General features: G+C 42.1%; 1 protein-coding gene across 1 annotated transcript in view; it reads right to left on the reverse strand.

Moving 5' to 3' along the window:
- RBM20 (RNA binding motif protein 20) overlaps positions 1–24,495 on the reverse strand; it is a 203,174-nt gene extending 178,679 nt beyond the window's left edge. The window contains exon 1 of the mRNA XM_061193420.1: positions 24,329–24,495. Within this exon, the coding sequence (XP_061049403.1) occupies positions 24,329–24,495 (167 nt within the window). The remainder of the gene's footprint in view (positions 1–24,328) is intronic.
- Between the last annotated feature and the right edge of the window lie 656 nt (positions 24,496–25,151).

Raw genomic sequence — 25,151 nt, forward strand, 5'->3', positions numbered from 1 at the left:
GTTCAATCCCTGGTCTGGGAACTAAGATCCAACAAGCTGTGCAGTGTGGCCAAAAAAAAGGAAAGAAAGAAAGAAAGAAAAGAAATGGCATGTTATTTTGAATTCAGGAAGTCTCTTTATGAGGGGTTTGTCCGTTCACCAAATCCCAAGCAACTGCCTTATTCAGACCAGAAGAGCATCTTTCAGTCACTGTACTTAAAGACTGAGGCAATGTATACCTCTTCCCACCCCTGCCCCTACCTTCTTTCACTAAATGGACAGACCCAAAAATATCAGTCTGGCTGGGAGAGCCTGTCCCTTAAAATTTACTGCAACCAAGTGAAGGTACAAAGTTTTCAGAATTGAAAACAACCTTCTGAGCCTAAAAGTGTTGTAATTTAGTCCAAAATTTTATTGAAAAGATCATTAAAGCATGCAATGGCTTGTTGCAGGCAACAACTGCAGGCAAAAACCCATTAAGAGATTTTTTCTGACAGACGGTAGTGGCCTATAAACACATCATACTTCATTTTGATTGCTTTTAACAGAAAATGCAAATAATATATGGAAGGAGCTCATTGGTCAAATATCTTTCCAATTCCCCAAAGTAAAACGACAACACACACACACACCTCCACACACCTCTTCCCCATGCTCCCCTCTCAGACTCTATCTGGAAACATTTTCAAAGTTCTCTAGCCATAAACAACCTCACCATCAGCGGATTAGCAAAAGTAACTGGTATTTTAAATTAATCTTCTGCTTATCCTCAACGATGGCTTTGCTGCCATACCAAAAAAAGAGAAGGAAGTTTTCCCTCTGCTTAAAAATGACAACACCTTAAAAGGGGTTCAGGACAACAGGAGTTGAATTCGTGTAAAACTGCAAAGAGAAATGACACAACCTATACAAACTGTCAGTGTTTTTTCACATAAAATCACCATTTAAAAAATCGCTTTTTGTGAATTCCCTGGCGGTCCAGTGGTTAGGACTCGGCGCTTTCACTGTCGAGGGCACGGGTTCAATCCCTGGTCCGGATCTAAGATCCCGCAAACCTCGCGGCATGGCCAAAAAAAAGAAAAAAAGAAAAAAAAATCACTTTTCAAAAAAAACAACAAACAAACAAGGCCAGGATTTATCATGATAAACAGGCTTCTCTTCCAAAAAATGTCCACAGAGAACTGCCCTAGGAGGAAGTTCAAAAAAGAGCCTTTGTCAGTCCCTGCCTTCCAGTGAAACTTTAGGCCAAAGAAAAGTTAGGATCAACTCTGCCCTCTGCCCTCCCTTCCCTTCACAGTCCTCAAAGAGCAGATATTAAAAAGATTTCAAAGAGAGAATTTAAGAGGGTTTCTGAAAGTTTTCCCTAGCATTCTCATCACTCATCATGAACTCTCTGCACAGGAATGACACTTGTTAAGTTTTTTTCCCTCTCCCTCCCTCCACCTGTCGTCCCAAGTCTCTGTTGGTATGCTGGGGCCCATCGCACTTTCTGCTTGAATGACAAAGTCTCCCCTGCAATCCCATGTCTCCCCTTCCACCCAAGTGGCTGCTTCTAAATTGGGGCCCCTAGAAAAATATGTACCAATCGGGGGCTACGTGATAGCTAAGCATCACAGAATGGCCATAGGTTGGCTGGTGGGTTTCTCCCTTTGTTTTATTTTTTTCAGTATAATGACTAGCTCCACCTTGACCTTCCCTAATAACTTTCTGTGGAGTTGGGATGGACAAAGACAGGCAAACTCAGACAGCTGGGGATCAGCAAGGTACCCCTAATTTCCCTTTGGGCCTCCCCCTGTAGGTAGACCCAGCCACAGCTCAGGAATTCCAGGCGGGATGCTTGGCATAAGTAAGTAATTGAGTTAAGGGAGATCTAAAGAAAGACTTCACTTTCACATTCATATGCTAAACTTGGTTAAAAATAGGCTCAAGAAGGACCTGACTTCACTTTTAATTTTAGCCTGGTGATGCGAACATGCCCTAAAGACAGAAAGTCACCAGGCATTTTCCTGAGGGCAGCGATCTTCATGTTTTTATAAAAAGGAAATGCAGCATGTTCTATTAATAAAAGTGCTGTAGCCTCAGTTAAATCTGGACAGTTCGTAAATCAGGGTTCCCTCTGGCTGAGCTTCCCCAGGCCAGCAGCTCCCTCACACCCAAGCCCCCAGCAAGGGGGCCGGTCACATGCAGTGGGGGAAAGTGAGTCCGACACCAGGGATCAGAAGCCACACTCGATCAAAGACCACAAGGTATGGCTCCTGGACACTTCACAGGGGACCAAGTGCCTCAACCAAGAGCATTCGCCAGGAACTCTTTTAAAAAGGGCTCCTGAAAAGATCCTCATTGCCAGGATGGAGCCCGGTGTGTTATGAGATTTAGTGAGGCAAGGGGGACAGGTTGTGATTGTAGGAGGTGCACAGGGTAGAAGGTAGAGAATATGTGATGCTTCCTTCAGAAAGGACAAGCAATTTCACCTTTTCCTTCCAATCTCAGAGATGGCGAAGTTAAAACTGGCCTCTGGCTATCCGGCTGGACCTTTCCATGGACCCACCGAAGAAGGATCCTCTCCAGCTGCCCTTGGCTATCAAGCCGCATAACAAAATAAAATGTGGCCAGGTGGGAAAATTACCACCCCTAGAGCACTGAGCCTCCTCACCCAGGCTAACTGGTAATTCCAAACTTGGGCAAGGCTGCCCCAGGTCCTGGAGAAAGTGCTAGGGCTGGGGTGTGTGTGCGTGTCCAGGTCACAAGGCACTTCCAAACACACAATCCCCAGCCCAGCTTAGGGATTCTTAGGATCTCAGTGAATTGCTCTTCTGCTTTCTTGCCTGAGTAAACATTTGAGGCCTTACAAACTCACATAATCCTCCCAACAACCAGATGAGATTGGTTGAAGAAACCGAGGCACAGAACAGTAAGGTCACACAGTTAGAAAGGGATGGGCCATGCTTTAACCAGGTCTCTCTCAATCCAAAACCCAGGGTAGTGCAATAGGAAAGGCCCAACAAAGTCAAGGTGGAAGGTATGCAGTATTTTTCCACCTTCTTGCCTTTCACTTGGGTAAATTTCCCTCCCTCAAAGGAAGACAACTCTAATGTTTTGGTTCCGATTTTTGGTTCTTATTTTGCTTTTGCCCCCATTTTTCCACGTTTATATTTTGGCCACTTGTAAAATCCTATAAACCCTCAACCTAAACAATGCCACGATAGCCTGAGCCATAGAAGGTCATAACATACAGGGAAAAATGGAGAGACCTTGATTTGAGCTTTGTGGCCAGACAGATGTGAGTTCGCATTCCAGCCCTTCTTCTTGCTAGCCAAGTGACTTCAACAAGGGTGTACTCCACAGCCCCAAATTAAATTCAGGAGCAGCTGAAATCAGAATTGGCCAAATGACTGAGCTGGCAGCTTTTTTTTTTTTTTAACTTTTATTATGGAAATGTTCTAACTATACAAAGGTAGAGAAAGCAGTATAATGAAGTCCCATGTACCCATCACCCAGCTTCAACAATTACTAACTTTTGGTCCGCCTTGTTTATTGCTGTGTACCCCTACCCATTCCCACCCTCCACACTATTATTTTGAAGCCAATTCCAGATACATCATTTCATCTATAAATACTTTGGTATCTAGCTCTAAAATATAATATCATTTCAATTTTAACATAATTTCAGTATCTTTATCACAACTATAAATAAATAAATAAATCTTTAGCATCAATATCCAGTCTGTTCAAACGTCCTAAGTGATTTTTGTTTTGGATACTACTTTATTCATATGTGCATACTACACGTAATTTCCACCCCATAGCAAGCACCAGCCAGAATGAAAAACTGTAGAAATCAAAGTCAATTCTATAACCTGTAAAAAATAAAGGCCTTTATTTAATCAAACCTAACCAGTAGCTTTCATGGGAGCTTTTGATACTTTAGAATTTTTACCTTTAGATCTTGTGTTTCTCTGGTATAGCAATTTTTAAAATATTTATTTAACACCTACTATGTGTTAGGTATTCTAGACCTGGGGCATAGTTCGTTTTTTAATAGTTGGTTTGTTACAGCTAAGATCCAAAGATTATAGGCCCCATAGATAAAACCACCTGCAGTTCTTATTCTTGTAATTTATTTGTTGAAGAAAACAGGTCTCCTGGCCTAAAGAATGTCCACGTTCCAATTGGTGGATTATTACCTCCATGGTGTTGTTTTAACATGTTCCTCTGTCCCCCGTATTTCCTATAAACGGATAGTTAGATCTCAAGCCTGGCGTAGATTCAGGTTCTATTTTTGATGGCGCTGTGTACTTCCTGCTGCATCAGTAGGCACATGATGCCTGGAAGTCTTTCTTTTTTGGGACATTAAGATTGATCAGTAGGTTTAAATGTCATCAGCCTGATCCATCCATTATAAAGTTTCCCATCAGCTTCACCTAATGTTTTAGCAGCCATTTAATAACCATGTTCTCTAAATTCATTGTTTCACTAGGGGTTACAAAATAGTGATGTTCCAATTCTATAATTCCTTCTGCATTTATTAGATAGAATTCTTCTACAAAAAAGAACTTTTCCTCATCTACCCTAGTTTGGATACCCTAAGGTAACCAATAAGAAAGGACAGAATGAATGTCTGATTCTTTCCCTTTCTTGGCCAGTGTTCAGAATGAGTTGGCTTCCCAACCTTCTCCAGTGAAAAATCACTGAATTTTTAACTCGTGAATTTTACACTTTGGAACAGGTTTGATATATGTGAATCCAGTATAGTTATTCGTTTTAATGCTCAAATTAGTCCATATTTGGGCACCAGGAGGCCCTTCAACTTGTCTCCAAAGTGCTTTTGACATGACACAAGTGGTCTTTGATAGCTTCTTTGCTTTCTGATGTAAGATATGCCAACTCATTTTGTACATTTCCTGTCCCAGACCTGGAATCAGCCATTTTTCTCAGGATTCTTAGTCCCTTTTAGTGGGGAATTGTATTTAGAGGCCACAATCCAGATGTTACAGGTGCTCATTGCTACTGAGTTGGTCCCTATTTCTAGGCTTTTCAGTGGACAAAGTTAGGAAATACTTTTTCATTTGTTAAAGAGAAAAATACATCAGGAGTTCATACCAAAATTTTCAATTCAAATTTAAGATTACAGGATTTTTACTTAACATCTTTGATTATAAAATTGCTGTCTCTTTTCTATTATGCTAAAAATATTGCTTTCTGATGATTTTAACATAATTACTATATATATATATATATATATATATATATATATATACACACACACACACACATATAAGTGATCGATTCCAAATAGTAATAACCAATATTATTACTAACAGTATTACTGAAAACAGCTTAAGATTTATTTGAATTTGTTTTGCCCTTAAGATATATTCCACTAGAGATGTATAATCAAATTACTGTGTTTTAAAGTTGTGTGGAATAATTCTTTGTGTGATTAAGCTACCAACTTGACACATAAATTTGTTTCATTTTAATCTTGATTTGGGGGGGTTATTTTTTCTATTTTAATTAAATTTTGTTTATAGTTAAGGAAAACATCTATAGGGTTCCAAAGTCAAATCTATAAAACAAAATACATTTTAAAGAGTCTAGATTCTATCCCTGACCCATCCATCCATTTCCTCCCTCCCTCTATTTTACTGGTTTACTCTTTCATTTCTTTTAATTACAAGCAAATATATATGTATTTCTCAGATAAGAGGTAACATGCTATCTATTATTTCTGCACCCTGCTTTTTACACTTAACAATATACCCAGGAGATCATCCCACAGCTGTAGCTGGATACAGAGATCATTCTCCTTCCTTTCTATAGCTCTATAGAAACCCACTGTATGGATGTCCCATAGCTGACTTAACCCATTCCCTATTGATGGACATTTGGGTTGTTTCCAGTCTTCTGCTATTACAAATAATGCCACCACAGAAAGCCTTCTGCATACGTCTTTTCCTATTTTTGCCTGTGTATTTTGGGGACAGACCTTATAAACAGGATTGTGTGGTCAAAAGAAAATGCACATGTAATTTTGCTAAATATTGCCAAATTCCCCTCCTTAGAAGTGGTACCATTTTTATATACCCACCATGAGGTGATAATTTTTACATGCTGACTTTAATATTAAAAAATCTCTGAAATCTCAGGGGCCTTAATTAAAAATCCCTGAAAGGGGTTTTAATGAAGCCCATCTAATTCAATTCTCCACGTTCTGGACAAAGGAAATTTCTTTTGAGAAAGGGCAATGACATGCTCGAGGAACTGCCTTCCTCCCTTGCCCTTCTGACTTAAATACACAGTTTACACATAATTCTTTCTATGTCAGAGAAGTTAGGCACAGTATTAAATATTCGGATTGAAAATATCATAGGTTAGTTTAGGTCTTTGTGAACTACAAGTCGTTCCCTGAACTGAAAACTCGAAGTTCACGGGTGGGGAGCAGGGGGCTTCTCAGTGCTCTCTCCTTTCCTGGTCCCCTTTCCTCCTTTTAACAAATCACAGATTTGATGAGGATTGCGATGGTACCACAGGCGGGTGCTGGCTCCTATCCGCACCCACACCACTGAAGAGCATCTCCCCTGAGCACCCCTTTCCCTACAGTATCCTCCCAGCGTCTCAGATTAGGCACTTATCTCATTCACTCCTCACAATACCAGTATGAGGTGGATGCCCTATCGGCCCCATTTTACACCTGAAGAAATGCAAGAGCAGAGAGGTTAAGTAATTAGTTCAAGGTCACACAGCTAGCAAGCTAGCCAGGATGCACACCAAGCTAGCCAGGATGCATACCTACCTTTAACGGTTGTGCTGCGGTGCTTCTATGTTTCAGACCCTCATCACCTGTCGCCCAACTAGTGCAGGGGCCTCCCAACTGACATTCCCCATCTCTAGGGGCACGCCTACACACACACACACACACACACACGTGCACACATGCACACAACTCTGCCAATTATCCTCCCTTCTCCAATACCCATGTAATCTTTCCAGAACACCAATCGCATTACATCAGACCCCTGCTTACAAATGACTACTCAAAAGATAACATCCAAACTCCTTAACTTGAGAAACACAGTTCTGTATCACCAGCATCCTGCCTTTTTTTACATCCTCAGCTCTCGCCATTCCCAGCCACTCCATCCCATATCCGTGCCCATTAGTTAAAAACACACTCTGACCTCCAGTCAAGTGGAATTACTCTGGGGCTCCCAGTTCACCACGTTTTTTCTCATCTCTGAAAATGCATCTCTTCTCCCACCTCCATCTAGACCCCACCCTCCCCCATCCACTTGACAAGCCCTTAGGCACAGACTCAGAATCAGCTCAGGATGACCTCCTCAGACATCTGGGCTGGTCCTTCCTGGACCCTCCTCCTCCACCCTCCATCCCCCCTACAGTACCTGCTACAACAGAGTCTCACTCTCACACCCTCTACCCACTCAACCCTCTTCTCCACCTGCACTCAGAGGTAATCATTTTATCAGGTCTTCTTTTTGTTTATTCTTCCAGTAATTTTTATGCAACAAAGGAAGATATGAATATATATTTATATATTTAAGAATATATAAATGTTAGACATAATATATACATATATTTTACATAATAATATTATATATGTTCCTATTCTCCCCTTTTCTTACACAAAAGCTAGCCAACTATGCACACTTTCTGCACCCTGCTTTTTTCTCTTGATATATCTTTGGGATTTCTCTGTTACAGCACACAGAGATGATCCTCATAGTATGGGAGGATAGAGCCGTATTTATTGATTAATCCCCTGTTGCTGGACATGGAATAGAGTATATCCCCTGTTTCAAGGGACTGAGTGAGACCTCGTCCTGCTGCTCTTCGTCCAACATCAAGATTCCCCCAAGCGCACAGCTCTGATCTCTGCCAAAGAGAGTCCAGTGGGACTGGCCACTGCTGGAGCCAAGCCATGATAAGAGCACCAAGTCATGATGCCAGATCCAGGGGGAGCAGCCCAGGTTCTGCACCTTCTTTTACTTCCAAGAACCACACAGGAGCAGAGGTTATGATCCTCTAACTTCTTGCACCTTCATTTCAGTTTCCTGAATCACAAAACTCAGATCCTGCAGCCCACAGAGTTCACATCTTAGGTGGGCTCAGACAGGAAACAGATGCCACCATGTGTCAATGACTAAGCTTGGCATTTCATCTAGTCATTCAACAAATATTTGGTGAGCTGCTTCTAAGAACCAGGTATTGTTCTTGAGGGCTGGGGGTGTAAATCACTGGATAAAACTCCCCAGCACAGGCAGGATGGGAGGAAATGTAATAGACAATAAAAACATAATAAATAAGTAAAATAAGTAAATGATAGTTTGTTTGAAGATAACAAGTGCTATGGAGAAAACAGAACAAAGTAAGGGAGTTTGGACTGGAAATGCAGGATGCAAATTAAATAGTGGTCAGAGTGGATCTCAGCGGCAAATCATGGCACATAACTTATTTTCTGGGCAACTCCTTTTTGCAGCTGCCACAGGTCAACTGTCATTACCATTGCCACAATTAAACTGTTGTTATCACAATGTCAAGGTAATAATAAGGTATCCAAATGCTGCAGTTGTCTTGAGTTGTGGTGTTCTAGAAATTGCTTGAAATAAGGAGAGTGTTCACTTAGGGCTTAAAAACTTTTTTTGTCATAAGAATTTCTGTTGTTGAAAACTTTGATGCCATGGGGCTTAAGGGGTGTCCCAGGTGGTCACGTCCACCATCTCCCCTATTTGAATTGAATCTCACAGAAGAAATTCAGCCTGGAAATTGCCTGTACCTTTAAAGGCACAATTAGGCCCCTGACTGGAGATGGCTGAGTGAGACAGAAAGCCAGGTTACGCTATGACAAACATGTATTCAGCATGTCCTTCCTATATTCCTGTCCCTGTGTCATGTCGCTGACTGTTACACTCAACCCCACTTCCTGTAAGAAGCCCACACTCTCTCAGAAGCCCCGCACCTCGGCTCACGTGTGCCTTGAAGGTGGAGCCCAGACCAGAGCTTGGGCTTCTTGCTGCCTGAGTTTGTGGCTCCCACACACACCACCACTTATCCCACCTCTCCAAACACAAAGGCAGACTAGTTGTGTCTCTCTAGCCCTTTCAGACTGGCAGCCCAAACAAAGCGTAAGTTGGAGAAAACCAAGCTTTGGTCTCACATCAATTCTCAGCCATGAGACCCTCCTGAGTGGATTTTCTCATCACAAAGTCACTGAGATCAAAAGTTAGGTTGCAGGTAACTTGCTCCTTTTCTCAGGTGTTCAACAAACTATGTGCCAGGGACCCTGCCAGATGCTGAGGACACCAAGATGAACAACAGTGGCCCTGCCTGCAAGGACGTGGCAGGGTCTTTAGAGGAGATCAACAAGAGGTGAGCACGGGGTAAATGCTACAGTGGAGGCCATGGAGCATGACAGAAAACAGGCACCCAACGCCCCCTTCCTGCCTGGGGCCAGGGAAATCTCCCTAGAAGAGGGGAGTCAGCAGAATCCATGAAGACAAAAGGAATGTTCCAGTTGAGGACAGGGAAGGTGGTTCAGGTGGACGAAGCAGGAGGGCAGCCAAGACAGAACAGCAAGTCCAGACTGGAGAGCTAGTGGGGGCAGGGCCAGAAGGGGCTTCTCAGCATCTGAATCTCGAGCCACAAGCAATGAGAAGGTACCGCAGGGCTTTAAGTAAGCAGATGACAAGGCGAAGGCTGTGCTGGTACGGAGAAAAGAACAGTCTGAGGACAGGCTCCATTGGAGGCAGGGGAGAAGCTGAGAGGCCTGAGGCCGTGGCAGTGGGCAAGAAATGTGGGTAGGGAGTTCTGAAGGAAGGGGACAGGGCAAGTTGGAATGGGTCAGAGGGCCTGGCTCTGAGCCTGGGCTCTCCAGTCGCTGGCTTGAGGACCCTGAGCTACTAGTACTTATTTAATCCCTACCTACTTCACAGGGTTGCTGGAGGATTAACAGTGCCTTGTGAACCATACAGCATGGCAGGAAAGCAGGACTGTCCACTCACCCCCTGCACTGTTGCATCTGTAGACCCCTCGTCGCTAGGAGACTTAAAGTTACCCTCACAGGCACATATGTTTTCTCTGCTCACTTAACTTCTCTGACAGCTGAGTGGTCTTTGGTAAATCTGGTCTTCCTTCTGGACCTGGCTTCCTTTTCTACAAAACAAGATCATTGAATTAGAGGATCTCTAGGGTGCCTTTCAGCTTGAAGTTTTGTTTTCTTATTCATCTTGTATCCCAATTTCCAGGGTAATAATTATTTGTAAAATGAAAAATTATTGAAGGAAGAGTCACCAATAGAAGGAAAATAAACTAAGCTAATGAGTAACTGACACTGAAAACTTAAATGATAAAGTGTGTGTTCTTTAAAAGCCTTGAAGGCTCATATTAATAAGTTCCATTCAAAGACACAGTCATAAAAATTCAAAGGTGTTTTCAAACAAAAGAATGATTCTTATGTATAACATCTGTGCTCCCAAAAGGTTAAATTATCATTGGCCTAGATGTTTACCCAAGAAAACTAAAAGACATGTCCACGTTAAAACTTGCAAAGGAATATTCATATAGCTTTATTTGTAATAGCCAAAAAATTAGAAACATCCTAAATGTCCATCAACAGGTGAGTGGATAAATAATTTATGACATATCTGTAAAATAGAATACCACTCAGCAATAAAAAGGACCAAACTTTTGATATATGCAAAAGAAGAGATGAACCTTAAAGTCGTATGCAGAAAGAAAACCCACAGAATGGGAGAAAGTACTTACAAATCATCTATCTGAAAAGGGTCTCGTATCCAGAATTTATAAAGGACACACAATTTCACATCAAAAAGATAAACATCTCAATTTAAAAAGAGACAAAGGACTTGAACAGACATTTCTCTAAAGAAGATATAAATACAACAAGCACATGAAAAGATGCTCAACATCATTAGTCATTAGGGAAATGCAAATCAAAACCACCATGAGATACTACTTCATACCCACTAGGATGGCCATAATTTTTTTAAAAAACGGAAAATAACAAGCGTTGGCAAGGTTGTGGAGAAACTGGAACCCTCATTCACTGCTGGTGGGAATGTAAAACGGTGCAGCCACTTAGAAAACAGTTTGGAAGTTCCTCAATAAATTAAACACAGAATTACCAAATGACTCAGCAACTCCACTTCAAGATACATACCCAAAAGTATTGGAAACAGATGTTCAAGCGAACACTTGTACACAAAATTCATAGCAGCATTACTCACAATAGTCAAAAGGTGGAAACAGCCCAAATCCATCAACTGATGGATGGAAAAACAAAACACTGTCTACCCATACAATGGAATTTTACTCAGCAATAAAAAGGAATGAAGTACTGATACACGTTACAACATGGATGAACCTTGAAAACATTATGCTAAGTGAAAGAAAGCCTGATACAAAAGGCCACATATTGTATGATTCCATTTATATGAACTGTCTAGAATAGGCAAGTCCATAGAGACAGTAAAAAGCAGATTAGTGGTTGCCAAAGGCCTGGGAGAGGAGGGAATGGGGAATAACTGCTTAATGGGGACAGGGCTTCCCTTCGGGGTGATGCAAATGTTCTGGAACTAGATAGCAGTAGCTGTTAAACAACATTGTGAATGTACTTAAAACCACTAAATTACACTTTAAAATAGTTAAAATGGTTAATGTTACACGTATTTTATCACAGTTTTAAAAAATATTATTTCCCCAGAAATCATTATGCTGAGTGAAAGAGCCAGGCAACAAAAGGAGTGCATACTGTGATTTCATTTGTATGAAATTCTAGAAAATGCAAACTCATCTATAGTGCTAGAAAGCAGGTCACTAGTAGCTTGAGAGGAAGGGGCTTAAGGGAAAGAGAGAAAGATAAATTATAAAAGGCATGAAGAAACTCTTACTATCTTTATTGTTTGATTGATGCTTTAAACATGTACAGCTTAGGGTACTTCCATTATACCTCTGTAAAATTGAAAAAAAAAGACCAAAAAATGTTTTAAAAATTATCACTGGATGTCTAAATTCTTAGACTTATTAAATTTCTAAATACACTGAGGAATTCACTGTTTAAAGGATCTTTGCTATAACCCCTTTCAAAGGTCAAAAGCAAACAGTCTTTCCCTGATTTATTGATTCTATTAAGTCTGCTTTTTACATTCAACGGTTTATTAAAGCAAAAGAACACCTGTAACAATGTCTGCTAAAACCGTTCAAGAGTATGTCTGGTGGAGACTAAGCGAGCTTGATGTGGCCATGTTTCAAGTCAGAAATTCTTCTTGCTATTAATAGGAGCCTAGGACACTTTAATCACTGCTGAATCCTGGTTTTCTGAATTGGTTCAAAAATGGTCTGGCAGAGGCTCACTTTGCAAATCAAACGATCATATGTTATTATTTTAGCACACGCTGAGTGGATTATTAGTGTTTATATACTCTCCGTAAGCATCAAATTCAGATCTTGCCTAACATGTATAACAAGCAGAATAAGACAGTGAATCAAATGCCAGAGTCAGATTTGCTCGTGGAATTTAAACTGGGATGTGGATTTCAAAACCAAAAAGGAATACTTAAAGCTACAAGAAACGGAAAAAGGGGGTTTTTAATTGGACTGCTTAGTTTGTCTCAAATTAAATTTGGCCTAGTTTCAAATTTATTTCAGCAGTTTTTTCCATAATATTTTCTTTGCAAATAATGGGTTTTCTATAAATTATTTTGAGGATGTAGATATTTACATAGAGATGACATGATCACCTGTATTATATAACATCCTCCCATCCCAGCCCCACCCCACCAGTTCTTTCATAAATACTATTTTTCTTACTTTGTTGAGTCCTTTTAAGTTTGTGACTTGATTTCTTCATCTGTAAAATGGGGAGAATAACAGCACTAGCCTCACAGGATTATTGTTGGATTAAATGATTAAATAGATTATACATATATAAAGTGCTTAGACTAGTAGCTGACACACAGGAATCACTCAATGAGTGTTAGTTGTTATTCATGTTATTATTACTATTCCCTTTTACAGATGAGAACACTGAGGCTCAGGGTTAGTGGTGGCAAAGCTGAATGTAGAACATACAGCATGCCTGCTCCTGATTCTTTTCATTACTCCACACCACTTTCCCCACCCATACATATTTTGTGCATGAAAATAAGAGTACCAATCTGGAAAAGGCAAAAATAGCTGTGTAATTTAAATCTGAAAAGCATGAACAAACTGGTAGTCACAGACCAGCTCCAGGACTCATCCAGTTTAGGTTCCAGGGCAAGTCATCAGTCATTTTTAAAATCGTCTTCACATAGTGATTTCGAAAAGGGGGATAAAAGGTTTCTGCAAAGAGTCAACAGAGCTTTGAGGATGCCCCCAAAATTGTGTGAGCTAGCAAAAATTACATACTGCCCATTCACTGCCTTCAGCATTAAAACAGATTTATATATTCACTTTGTATGGACATTAAAAAGTACTGCAGCCCGGGATAGAATGTCTGCTGGAGGGGTTAAATGGAAAGTGGCAGGCCCATCAATTAAGTTCCTATCAAGTCAAGACGAGAAAAAAACCAGAGGATCCAAATCATATCTACGGGCTGGTACAATGCAAACATATTTGCAAGGCTGTCTGATTTAACCTACATATCCAAACTAATCCATTCTAAAGTGATATGTAGTTATTGTTCCAGTTCCACAGATTTCATTGAGGAGTTTTTTTAAATATGGTCAAATTAAAAGATAACACCACTAGCTGAAAGTTTGTTGGGAAACAGGATATTCAGAGGGTCTCACGGTATCACTCCCAAAGACAACTTACTAATCACAAAGAGAAAAATGTCCCGTAGTGATAGAGAGATCTGGCGGTGACCACGTTAACCAAGGGATCAAACTTAGCGGAACACACATTACCCGTTGTATGGGGATCCTTGCCAAAGTGCTTAACCTGAATCTGGTCATGAGGAAACAACAGACACATCCAGATCATGGTTCATTCTACAAGACAACTAGCATGGAATCTTTGGACACGAAGAGTAGAAAAGAGCAGGTACACTTGCTACATTAAAAGAGACATCATAAACAAACAAATGCACTGTGAACTTGAACCAGGGGGGTTTAAAAATCGCTACATGAGACATTTTTCTGACAACTGGAAAAAGTTAAAAATCAAGTGTTTATCAGAAAACTCATTTAAGTAAGACTAATTTTCTTAGATATGATAACAGAATTATGGTGATGCAATTTACTTTCAAATGCTCAGGAGAAAAATATGTGATGCTCTGCTTCTGTTTGGAAGGATGGAACAGAGCATGAGACGCCCCAGAGAGACCCAGTCTACCCCCCCGTGCAGAAAAACCTTTGGGGGAAGATATGGGAGGAGATAACATACCCAAAGATGCTTTCCAAAATTCTCTTTCGGGGGCTGAGCAGACTAGAGCCGGCAGATAAAAGGTCAGTTTATGAATGTTCTCCATTTCTCTCTCTCCCATTTCCAGGCAGAAAAAAGGGCAAATAGCAGAAAACACCGTAGACGGAAATATGAGGATTCTTATCCCAGCCTGCCCATTACCTTGCTGTGTGACCTCAAACAATTCTCTTGACTTCTCCCATGCTCACTTGCCTTACCTAGAAAAACAGGAGGGCTGGGCTAAAGCAACTTTCAAATGCCTCCCAGGTCTAAAATCCAAGATGCTAATGGCTCATTCAGTCTTTAAAGACAATGTGCAATGCCAACGTGAAAAGTCTATTCCTATTTTTGTTTTTAAAAATGCAAGTAGTGGGCTTCCTGGTGGCGCAGTGGTTAAGAATCCGCCTGCCAATGCAGGGGACACGGGTTCGAGCCCTGGTCTGGGAAGACCCCACATGCTGCGGAGCAACTAAGCCCATGCGCCACAACTACTGAGCCTGCGCTCTAGAGCCCACGAGCCACAACTATTGAAGCCCGCACGCCTAAAGCCTGTGCTCCGCAACAAGAGAAACCACCGCAGTGAGAAGACCGCGTAGCACAACAAAGAGTAGCCCCCGCTCACCACAACTAGAGAAAGCCCACGTGCAGCAACGAAGACCCAACGCAGCCAAAAATAAATAAATAAAATAAATAAATTTATATAAAAAAAGAAACAGTTTTAGAAGAATAATTAGAGAGCTCATTAAAATAAATAAATAAATAAATAAATAAATAAAAATGCAAGTAGTTTTTTTCCTCTGATTAGAAAATTAATACATGCTCACCGAAAAAAAAAAAGTACAAAAAGAAGGGATTCCCTGGTGGCACAGTGGTTAAGAATCCGCCTGCCAATGCAGGGGGACACAGGTTCAAGCCCTGGTCCAGAAAGATCCCACATGCTGCAGAGCAACTGGGCCTGTGAGCCACGACTACTGAGCCTGCGCTCTAGAGCCCATGAGCCACAACTACTGAGCCCGCAAGCCACAACTACTGAAGCCTGCGTGCCTAGAGCCCGTGCTCTGCAACAAGAGAAGCTACCACAATGAGAAGCCTGCGCACCTCAACGAAGAGTAGCCCCCGCTCACCCCAACTAGAGAAAGCCCGCGTGCAGCAACGAAGACCCAACGCAGCCAAAAAATTAAATTAATTAATTAATTAAAAAGAAAAAAAAACGGATAAAAAAGACAAACCACTATAATTACGCCACCTAGAGTTAGCACCACTGTTACTGTCTTTATAGTTGTTCTTTAGATGCTTTTCCAGGCTTGCAGGCCTTGGCACAGGCTCATACACGTTTTTTAAAAAACATGAGATCCCTGTATACATGCTGCTTCTAATTTTTTTTAGTTAACAATATTATATAGTTTATATTCCATATTAATAAATATAGAATAATGGCACCATTCTAATGGCTGAATGGTACATGATATTATACATGCACATGATTTATTTTCTCAGTGAGAAACATCTGGGTGGTTTCTGATTTTCTGCTCTTCTAGACAATGCTGCAATAAATATCTTATGTTCATCCTCATTATGTAAAGTCTCTAAATCAAGATTTAATCACACAACCCCTCTCTCTTTTCATACAGAAAGTAAAAAAATCTCTTTTCAAGTATCAAATAAAGGTTCTCCATAACTCCAGACTATCAGCAACCCTGCCAGCCCAGGAGGACGTAGGGGCCCGAGGAGACCCGGTCTTTAGAAGGCTCTGGAAACAATATTTGGTCTCTTCGATTCAAGGAGGCCACACGGAAACCTGAGGCCCAGCTTTTGGATAACCGTGATCTCTTTGCAAAGTGTTTTTTGGCCGTGAGCTCTGGGTGCAGCCCACGCTGTGGTAACTGAGCACACAGCATCGTTTACCAAGTCCTACTTGGGGCAGCTGGTAGGCTCTTAGAAATATCTGTCAGCCTATGCTTATGTTCTCTGCCTCTAAAAATAATAATATCACCAAACACACCCCCACCTGCCTGTGTTTAATACAATCAAATTTAGACACGTGAAAATTACTGGATCTTTCTCCCGAATTGAGAACAGTACTCTTTTTGCAAACTCAACTATTCACTTTAAGATTCCAAAATAATTAACATTCCAAAATAATTGTTTTTATTTTTTAAAGTTTGTAATAATTAGAAAACAGTATGAAATGCCCTCCTTTTCACTGACATTAGTGTCTACTTTTCCGTCTTAAAATTATGTCACTGATCCAAATATACTTTGCAAGTGTTGTAGAAAGTTTTTAATTCTCTTTTTGTGGTTATTGTTGTTTCTGTGAGTGATCAATCTCACAAACATGTACCTATGCCCTTGATTAAAATGTAACTCATTCTCCATCAGATGTCTAGGAGGCGAGGGGAGGCATTCTAGAGTGATAATCACTCAGCAATATTCCCGGGGATTCACATAATTTTATTCTTGGAAGGAACTGACACCAATCATTTCCAATCCCTGGAGAAGCAGGATTAGGAAGGTTAATTGGCTTGTCCAGATCACCTCCTCCCAATCCAGGGTTTCCTTTTCCTCTCTGACCCTCTTTGTCAGAAACCCAATAATTAATTTAAAACAAAGACGCTCATTTTACACTTGACAACACTGGGAAGATCCTACCTATCATTCTACTCAATAATGAATTCAAAATAAACCAAAAGAAGTAACCGTGAAATGAATACATCTTTAAAATATATATTACCTTGTCTACTCTTTCAGCATCATGACACTGGAGGTCAGGTTTAAGGGCGGGTCCAGTAAGAACCAAAAACATATCTGGAAGACAGTCTATAGACAAGCTGCACAACTGAAAAGCATTTAAGATGTTCAGACAGCTGTGAATGGAGGTTTCTAGGTTCGGACCAGAGTGGAAGTGGTAACTGAGAACTGGTGGGTCATTACTGTGATGGAGGGAAAGCAGGTGCAAACAAAGGGCAGTAGCAAATGGCCCTGGTGCATCCCTGAAGCAAATATCCACGTTAAAGAAGGGAAAAGTGGCGTGAAAACTATCTTCATGGGGTGAAAACCACCCCCAAACACAGGCACGACCCCGGGCCTTTTGTTTCTGAACACATGGAAAGACTTATTTGGCAAACTGAGCTACAAGTTATTAACACATCCTCATACAACTTGCTTAACAGCTCCCTTTTTGCTCATAAAGTACATTCACATCAATATGTACCATCCCCCTGACGGAGCTGCTGTCAGCAAGTTGGAAAAGTTGCCTTGTAAACCGTCAGGGGACTTATTTATCTTATAAAATCCAGCAGGAATTGTAGGAAAGGGGAGTTTGAATTAACTTGGCTGTCACTTCTGCCACTGTAAAGACTTTATCCTATTAGATGGACATACGCATTAAATCCAAAATACCCCAAACTTGCTGTCCTGTAAATGTCGAAGACTGAAACCTTAGTTGGCTGGAATTTAAACAGTGACCACCCGCTGAGCCAGGCAAAATACCAGCCCACCGCCAATACCCCCTTGGTGGTGGCTGGAAACCAAATTCACATTCCTGATGGAAAAATGTGCCTTCTTAATTAAAGTCAGGATTTCCCAGTCTTCTCACTGGTGGGAACAAGAAATATGAGGCTTCCAGAACAACACACACATCACCAAGACCTAGTCAGTTTCATTAACCAGAAAGGGAATTGCCATGTGCTCCTTTCTACAAGCCACTAATTACGGTCTTTTGCCCCGATTCTGGAATAAGGACCACTTTCCTTTCTGCAAAACTTTTCAACACGCTATTCTAAACCCAGCTACCAGTCACTCACACCAGCTGTGGATCCACAGCAACTTCCCCTGTTAAAATACACGAAATTGTATCAGCTAGACCATCCCAAACAAAATAATTACTGTGGCAGGAAACAAAAAATCAGATTAAGTGGGATTTTTGTGGCACAGGAGACCCCTTCAAGCTTTTGCCTAACAGGGGGACCAAGGAGGATGAAGGGATGGGGAGCCCTACCTCTGAATTTGTCTTTGGAGTTTTAACTCCACTATCTCAAGCTTCTTCCATTCTTGCTTTCCAAGTTTAGTTCAGTCTGTTTTTAATTCTATCCCTTGGTTAGATCTCAGTTCCTAACATTTTGTAGACTCTTGTTTATCAAAGCTTTGAATTGAGCTATATTGGTTTGTTTACTTGAGGACTAGCTGTTGTGGGCGGGGAAGAAATATTAGTTTAGTTGGAGTCAAGAACCTACAGCCGCAAGAAAAATAAATCAGAGAGAGAGAGAGAAACTGGATGATGGGGGATCATTTCACTGTGAGTCAATCCTGGTGGGGTTTTTTTCCCCCCTGGTGACTTACATGCATAGGCAAAGAGATCTTAACAGATCAAGAGTCCACATTCCAACTGACAGATATGGGCTTTTTAAATTATTAATTTGATAAACTGCTAAACCGGTAACAAAAGAAAAAGTGGATAGAAGAGTAAAATGGGTAACAAAATTTGACTTCTTTTTTTTTCTCCTGCAGCACTGGCATTAGAACAGCTCTTTGTACACCATATGTATAGTCATTTACTGTGACTAATGGGAATAATGTGCTACATTTCATAATACTGATCTCTTTGGCAATTTGAGAAAAACTCATAACTGGATGGCTACACTTACTATCTAAAAATACTTATCACAACAACCTCTCAAGCAAAATTTCTTAAAAAAAAAAAAAAAAAAACAACCCTTAATAGGCTTTCTAATGAAGCAAAGAAACTTTTCAGAATGCTAAGAAAGGAACCCACCCTCTCTCTTTCCCCGTTTTGGGTAAACGCTTAATCTTCTCAGATGTTTTCTCCTGCTGAATGCTTGTCTTACGTGCAGTTTAAGATGGTGTTTAAATTTTTCAAAATTCCTTCTAAAAGTGTATCCTTGTTTCCCCTAAAAACGGACTCAAACTAATGTTAGAAAGTGGCACTGATGTTAGAAATTACATCCTTTTTCCAGAAAAGGACCAACTTGAGTTGAGATAATGTCCCTTTTTGGCAAATTCTTATTTCCTCTCCGATTCTGGATGTAACTGTCAGCATGCCCATCACAGTGGGTGGACATCACACACAACTCGCCTGTGTATCACTCTCTAAGAGTTACATGGAGATCCTTCCAAATGCAAAATGTCTGTAGAATGATCTGCGATCAGAGTGACCACTTGTAACATTTTCGAGACTGACTTAAGGAGCGCTTTGCTCTGAAAACACAGTTGGCCGGTGTCCTAACGCGATGCAGGAGACTATAAACTTCAGCAAAGCTGGATTTATATCTTCATACGTCACAAACACATGCAGGTGATGCTAACTAGCAAATGCTAAACCAAAACTTCTTCTATTTCCATAATTGATTTTTTATTCATTTCATACCAAAATAATCTGTAAAGGAAAAAATAAGTCATCTATATGCAAATTAAATATGCAACCCGATATCAAGCATTAGCCAGGAGTATTTCACTGCAAATCAAATAATTTAGGAAAATCACCTGTGTGCTCACCTCATAGATGTGTGTGCTGGTTTGGTTAATTTTCACCATGATTAGTACCACACTTTCTAACTGCATCTGACAAATGAATTCAACACAGCACACAGAACTAATGGCTCTGTTTTCATTCTGAAGAGAGTTTTAAAGCTTACAACCTAAAATTGTAATTTCTGATGTTCATCATGGTTAAAAAATAACTTGTTATAAATCAAGAATTAAGTTTGATTAAAATTAAAATATAAAATACTTTTGGAAATAAAATATTGTGAATATTTGAGGAGATAAATCCTTGTAAAATGTTCACCAACAACATCAATGTCTCACTTCTGCTTATATGAAGATATTTTTTTAAGCTTTCAAGTTATTCTGATTTCCTAAACTCATCCCAAATCTCTTCTTAAGGTGTTATTTATATTAGTTGTTGCCCAAATGGCTTACATGCTTCACATTTTATCCAATAATGTCTCCACATTGGCCATCTTAGAGAATGCACGTTTAAAACAAAGATCTTACAAGATATTAGTTATATGTGTCTAACATGGCTGATAATCTTCATAGGTAATGCGAATATTGGCCTGGAGTCAGAGGTTAACAAGAGCAGAGAGGTCATGGACCATGCTTGACTGAAGCTAACAATGCAACAATGAGAAAACTAACTATACCTGAACAGGCCAAAGGAACTCCACAGTAGTTAACTTTTGGCACCATCTTCGTAAATACCGAGACTGGATTCCATAAGACAAACACCAAAGTCAGTCACATTATTCACTGTCACACCTCATTCTCTTAAGACCAAATATAACATAGGTGAATAGGATTCTGTTTTTATTATGATCATGACTTTACCCAGAATGAAAACCGTGATTAATGAAGATCCGTAAATAGAGACATTAAGCAGTGAAAAAGGGACTTCCCTGGTGGCGCAGTGGTTAAGAATCCGCCCGCCAATGCAGGGGACATGGGTTCGAGCCCTGGTCTGGGAAGATCCCACATGCCGCGGAGCAACTAAGCCCATGCGCCACAACTACTGAGCCTGCGCTCTAGAGCCCGCAAGCCACAACTACTGAAGCCCACATGCCACAACTACTGAAGCCCACCTGCCTAGAGACTGTGCTCTGCAACAAGAGAAGCCACTGCAATAAGAAGCCCGCACACCACAAGGAAGGGTAGCCCCTGCTCGCCGCAACTAGAGAAAGCCCACGCGCAGCAATGAAGACCCAATGCAGCCATAAATAAATAAATAAATTTATAAATTTATTTAAAAAAAAGAAAGTGAAAAAATTCTTGTAATCCTTAAACGCTATGCAACATGAAGAATATTGATATCTTCATCATTTTGAAAGCAATCAAAACTTCTCCTCTTGGGCTTCCCTGGTGGCTCAGTGGTTAAGAATTGCCTGCCAATGCAGGGGACACAGGTTTGAGCACTGGTCCGGGAAGATCCCACATGCCACAGAGCAACTGAGCCTGTGCACCACAACTACTGAGCCTGCTCTCTAGAGCCCACGAGCCACAATTACTGAGCCCACGCGCCACAACTACTGAAGCCTGTGGGCCTAGAGCCCGTGCTCCACAACAAGAGAAGCCACCGCAATGAGAAGCCCGCACACCGTAACGAAGAGTAGCCCCCAGTCGCCACAACTAGAGAAAGCCACGTGCAGCAACGAAGACCCAATGCAGCCAAAAATAATAAATAAATAAATTAATTAATTAATTAAAAAAACACAAAACTTCTCCTCTTATGAATTACATAATAACCTTACTCAAATAACTAGAAAAAGTGCAGGTCCCCCAATACAATGTATTTAACATGCCATCCACTAGAGGAGAATTTCACCCAAAGCTCTAGCTCACACAATTCTCAAATCAAGAGGAGGACAACTCATTTCGCGGCTGAGGGCAATCTCCCCACTACATTTTCTCAAAGATGGCTGATACAAACAGCACCTCATAACTACATAAAATGGTTGCTCAGATTAAATTATGCAAACGCAGTTTCAAAATAACCTGCTCAAGTTTCAGCCCATTAAAGATGGACCTGCAAGGCGTCTGCCATGTTATGTCTGCTTCCAATGGAATTTCAGTGGTTACTGAGGGGAGTGCAAACCCCAAATCATCCTTATAAATAAAGACTTTGAAACATAAGCGCAAGGACACGGGGAGGGGGAAGGGTAAACTGGTACAAAGTGAGAGAGTGGCACTGACATATATACACTACCAAACGTAAAATAGATAGCTAGTGAGAAACAGCCGCATAGCACAGGGAGATCAGCTCGGTGCTTTGTGTCCACCTAAAAGGGTGGGATAGGGAGGGTGGGAGGGAGACACAAGAGGGAGGGGATATGGGGATACAAGTATATGTATAGCTGATTCACTTTGTTATACAGCAGAAACTAACACAACAATGTAAAGCAATTATACTCCAATAAAGATGTTAAAAAAAAAAAAAAGAAAGAAACATAAGCACACAAACATCAAATCCCATGAGCACATTCACCAGCCTTGGACCTGGTGCCTGAACACTGATCTGTCACCAATGCAAAACAAGGCAGAGCCATCAGGCACCTCTTTGAGGTCTCCATCCTGGACTGCTAGCCGAAGGGGCCATCTTTGAAGAGCTCAGGCTTATCTACTAAAGTAAAATATTCCAGGAGTGGAATTTTAAAAATGGGGGTGAATTTACAGGGTAAATTATTTATTACACGAGGTAACTGAAATACACTTGAAATGATCCATCTCCCACAAAAACGGCCTTTATTTTCAACCTGGCGACATTTCAAAATCAGTCACCCCTCTACAAAGATTTTTCTATGAACATAAAATTCTTAGTTTTTTCCTAATTAAAAGTAAATGATAAGAAAATGCAGGGTGACTACAATACCAAAGCAAACTCAATGTGCACCTTAACTTCAAGCCACAAGACACTGGCCAGTAAGAAGCACATGAGATGTTTCCCAGTTAATAATCAGTCAATTAGGTTTCTTTTTTCTCTTTTACTAAATAAACCTTAGGTTTTAAACATTTTTTTCTCTGTTAGTTTATATTTATGTTAAGGACTAAAGACAAATTTTAAGCAAAGATGTACTTAAACTGTCTATCATATTTAGTAAATCTTAGCTGAAATTTGCAAAACAAAGGGAACAGAACAATATAAAATATTTTCAGTATCAAATAGTTAGCTACTTGTAAGTAGTTGAAAGTTATATAAAATCAAACTAAAGCAAAAAGTTGTCATAAATGGAGCTTTTAATATTCTACCAGTCAAAAAAAAGGGAACCATTTTGTTCTGAAATACGATACCAGCGTTCTTTGATGTCAAACTTAAATTTTCACTATTCTATTACATAAGTCAGTCTTAAAAACAATATTTACTTCCATTTATGCCCCATCACTGGTTATTTCTCTTACATTTTAATAAGTTTATGTAACTCAAAGCAGTGGCGAAAAACCCCTGCTCGGTTCCATAGGACTGATTTTGCTGTGCTTGTATTTCTTTAATTTTCTCCAGTTTCGCCCAAACACTCATCATTCAGACTTCCCAACACTAATTACACTAGTTTTGAGGACTTCATTACAAGCTGAGGGAAACTTTTCGGAGAATAAAGATCCTTCAAACAAACCAACATTCTAGGCCTTAAACTGTCAAACAAAATCTCGAAAGAATGAACGAAGCCTCACCGTTTTACTTTTATGTCTCCCAAATGGGCTGAAAGAGCTTCTCAGAGCCTACTGACCACCCCCAAACTACTCGACGCATTGGGACGGCCGGCCCGGAAAACTCGCGACCCACGTCGCACAGTTTCAACCAAATCACAAGATGGTAACGTTAATGGAAAACGGTTCCGCGGCTAAAAACTCTTCGCAAGGGCCTTCTTGGAAAGTGTAAACACTTCTTGCAGGACAAAGCAAAAATACGTTGTCTACAAACCCTCACCACCCTTTTCACCCAACATCACTGTTTGACTTCATGGGCACCATTAACCGGGGTTTCTTCGGGCGGCGTTTTACTTACACGCCCTCCAGCACGCGCGCGCACACACTCACGCATGGCTCTCCATACGTTCCAGCGGCCTCTTGGGACTAGAAAGATGAAATATAGTCCCTGGGCCATTTCCCCCCAGTTTGAGTTAATTTAGTTCAAAATATCCGGTAACGTCCCCGAAGAGAAGAGACAGGGGATGAGGAAGAACAAAATTATTTTCCCCAAATAGCTTGGCATCCCTTTCCCCAAATAGCTTGGCTTCCCTTTCCCCAAACTCACAAACAGCCAGAATGACACCGACCCTGCCGAGAGGGCGGGCAAGAAAACTTCAAACGCAAGGCGGCCGAGGGAAGTTTAGCGGGAACGGGAGAGAGGAAGCCACAAAAGGGGGCGCCCGGGGCGTGTCCCCCAAGCGCACCCGGGTCCCCTCTCCCCCTTTCCTCCTCTTACTTTTGGATGATCTGGGGTAGGCCGGCTTGGGGCGGAGGCGGTGGCGGCGGCTGCATCCCTCTCGGGCCTGGGGGCGCCGGGGGCGCCGGGGGCGCCGGGGCACCGGGCACGCTGCGGGCATCTCTGTCCGGTTGCTCGGGGCCGCTGGGCTCGGCGTCCTGGCTCATGGCTGCGGCCAGCACCTTGCGAAACGAGACCGGCCCGGGCTCGCGGCGGGAGAGCGCGCGCGAGGGGCGGCCCCGGGGCGCGGGCGCTCACTGGCCGGGGTCCCCGTGCCCAGTCCCCTTGTCCTTCCCGGTGGCGCGGGGAGGAGACGCGAGGGGCGGGGAGGAGGCAGTCCCGGCGGCGCCACCTCCTCCTCCTCCTCCTCCTCCCGCCGGTCCCGCTCGCCCGGCCGGGCCAAACAGAGGTAGGGGCCTGGGGGCGTCTCCCAGCCAGCAGGAGCCCCTGGGCGCCCAGGTGGTCGGGGGAGCTCTGCCCGCCGCTCCTGGGCGCGGCGTTCACCGCCCGCCACCGCGCGCCCTCTGGGTCCCCGGTCCGGCGCCCCGCAGCTCAGTGCAACCGCGTGAGGCGGCGAGACGCACGCCAGTCCGCCGCCGGACGCCGAGTTCTCGCCTCTCCCGCTAGCCGGGCTGCCTCCGGGCTATCCCTGGGGACCGCGCGCGCGACTTGGCGCGCTCCTGCCAAGCGGGGCGGACCCAGCGCGCCCCGGGCGTCTGCGCTCTTCGCCAGCGCAAAGTGCGCGGGGCTTGGCACCTTCCCGCGACTGGAGCCGGGCCAGCGCCACTGGTGGCTGAGGGGTCCGACCCCGCGGGGGAAAAGC

This window comes from Eubalaena glacialis, chromosome 1 (genome assembly GCF_028564815.1).
Source record: "Eubalaena glacialis isolate mEubGla1 chromosome 1, mEubGla1.1.hap2.+ XY, whole genome shotgun sequence".
NCBI classification, from domain to species: domain Eukaryota; kingdom Metazoa; phylum Chordata; class Mammalia; order Artiodactyla; family Balaenidae; genus Eubalaena; species Eubalaena glacialis.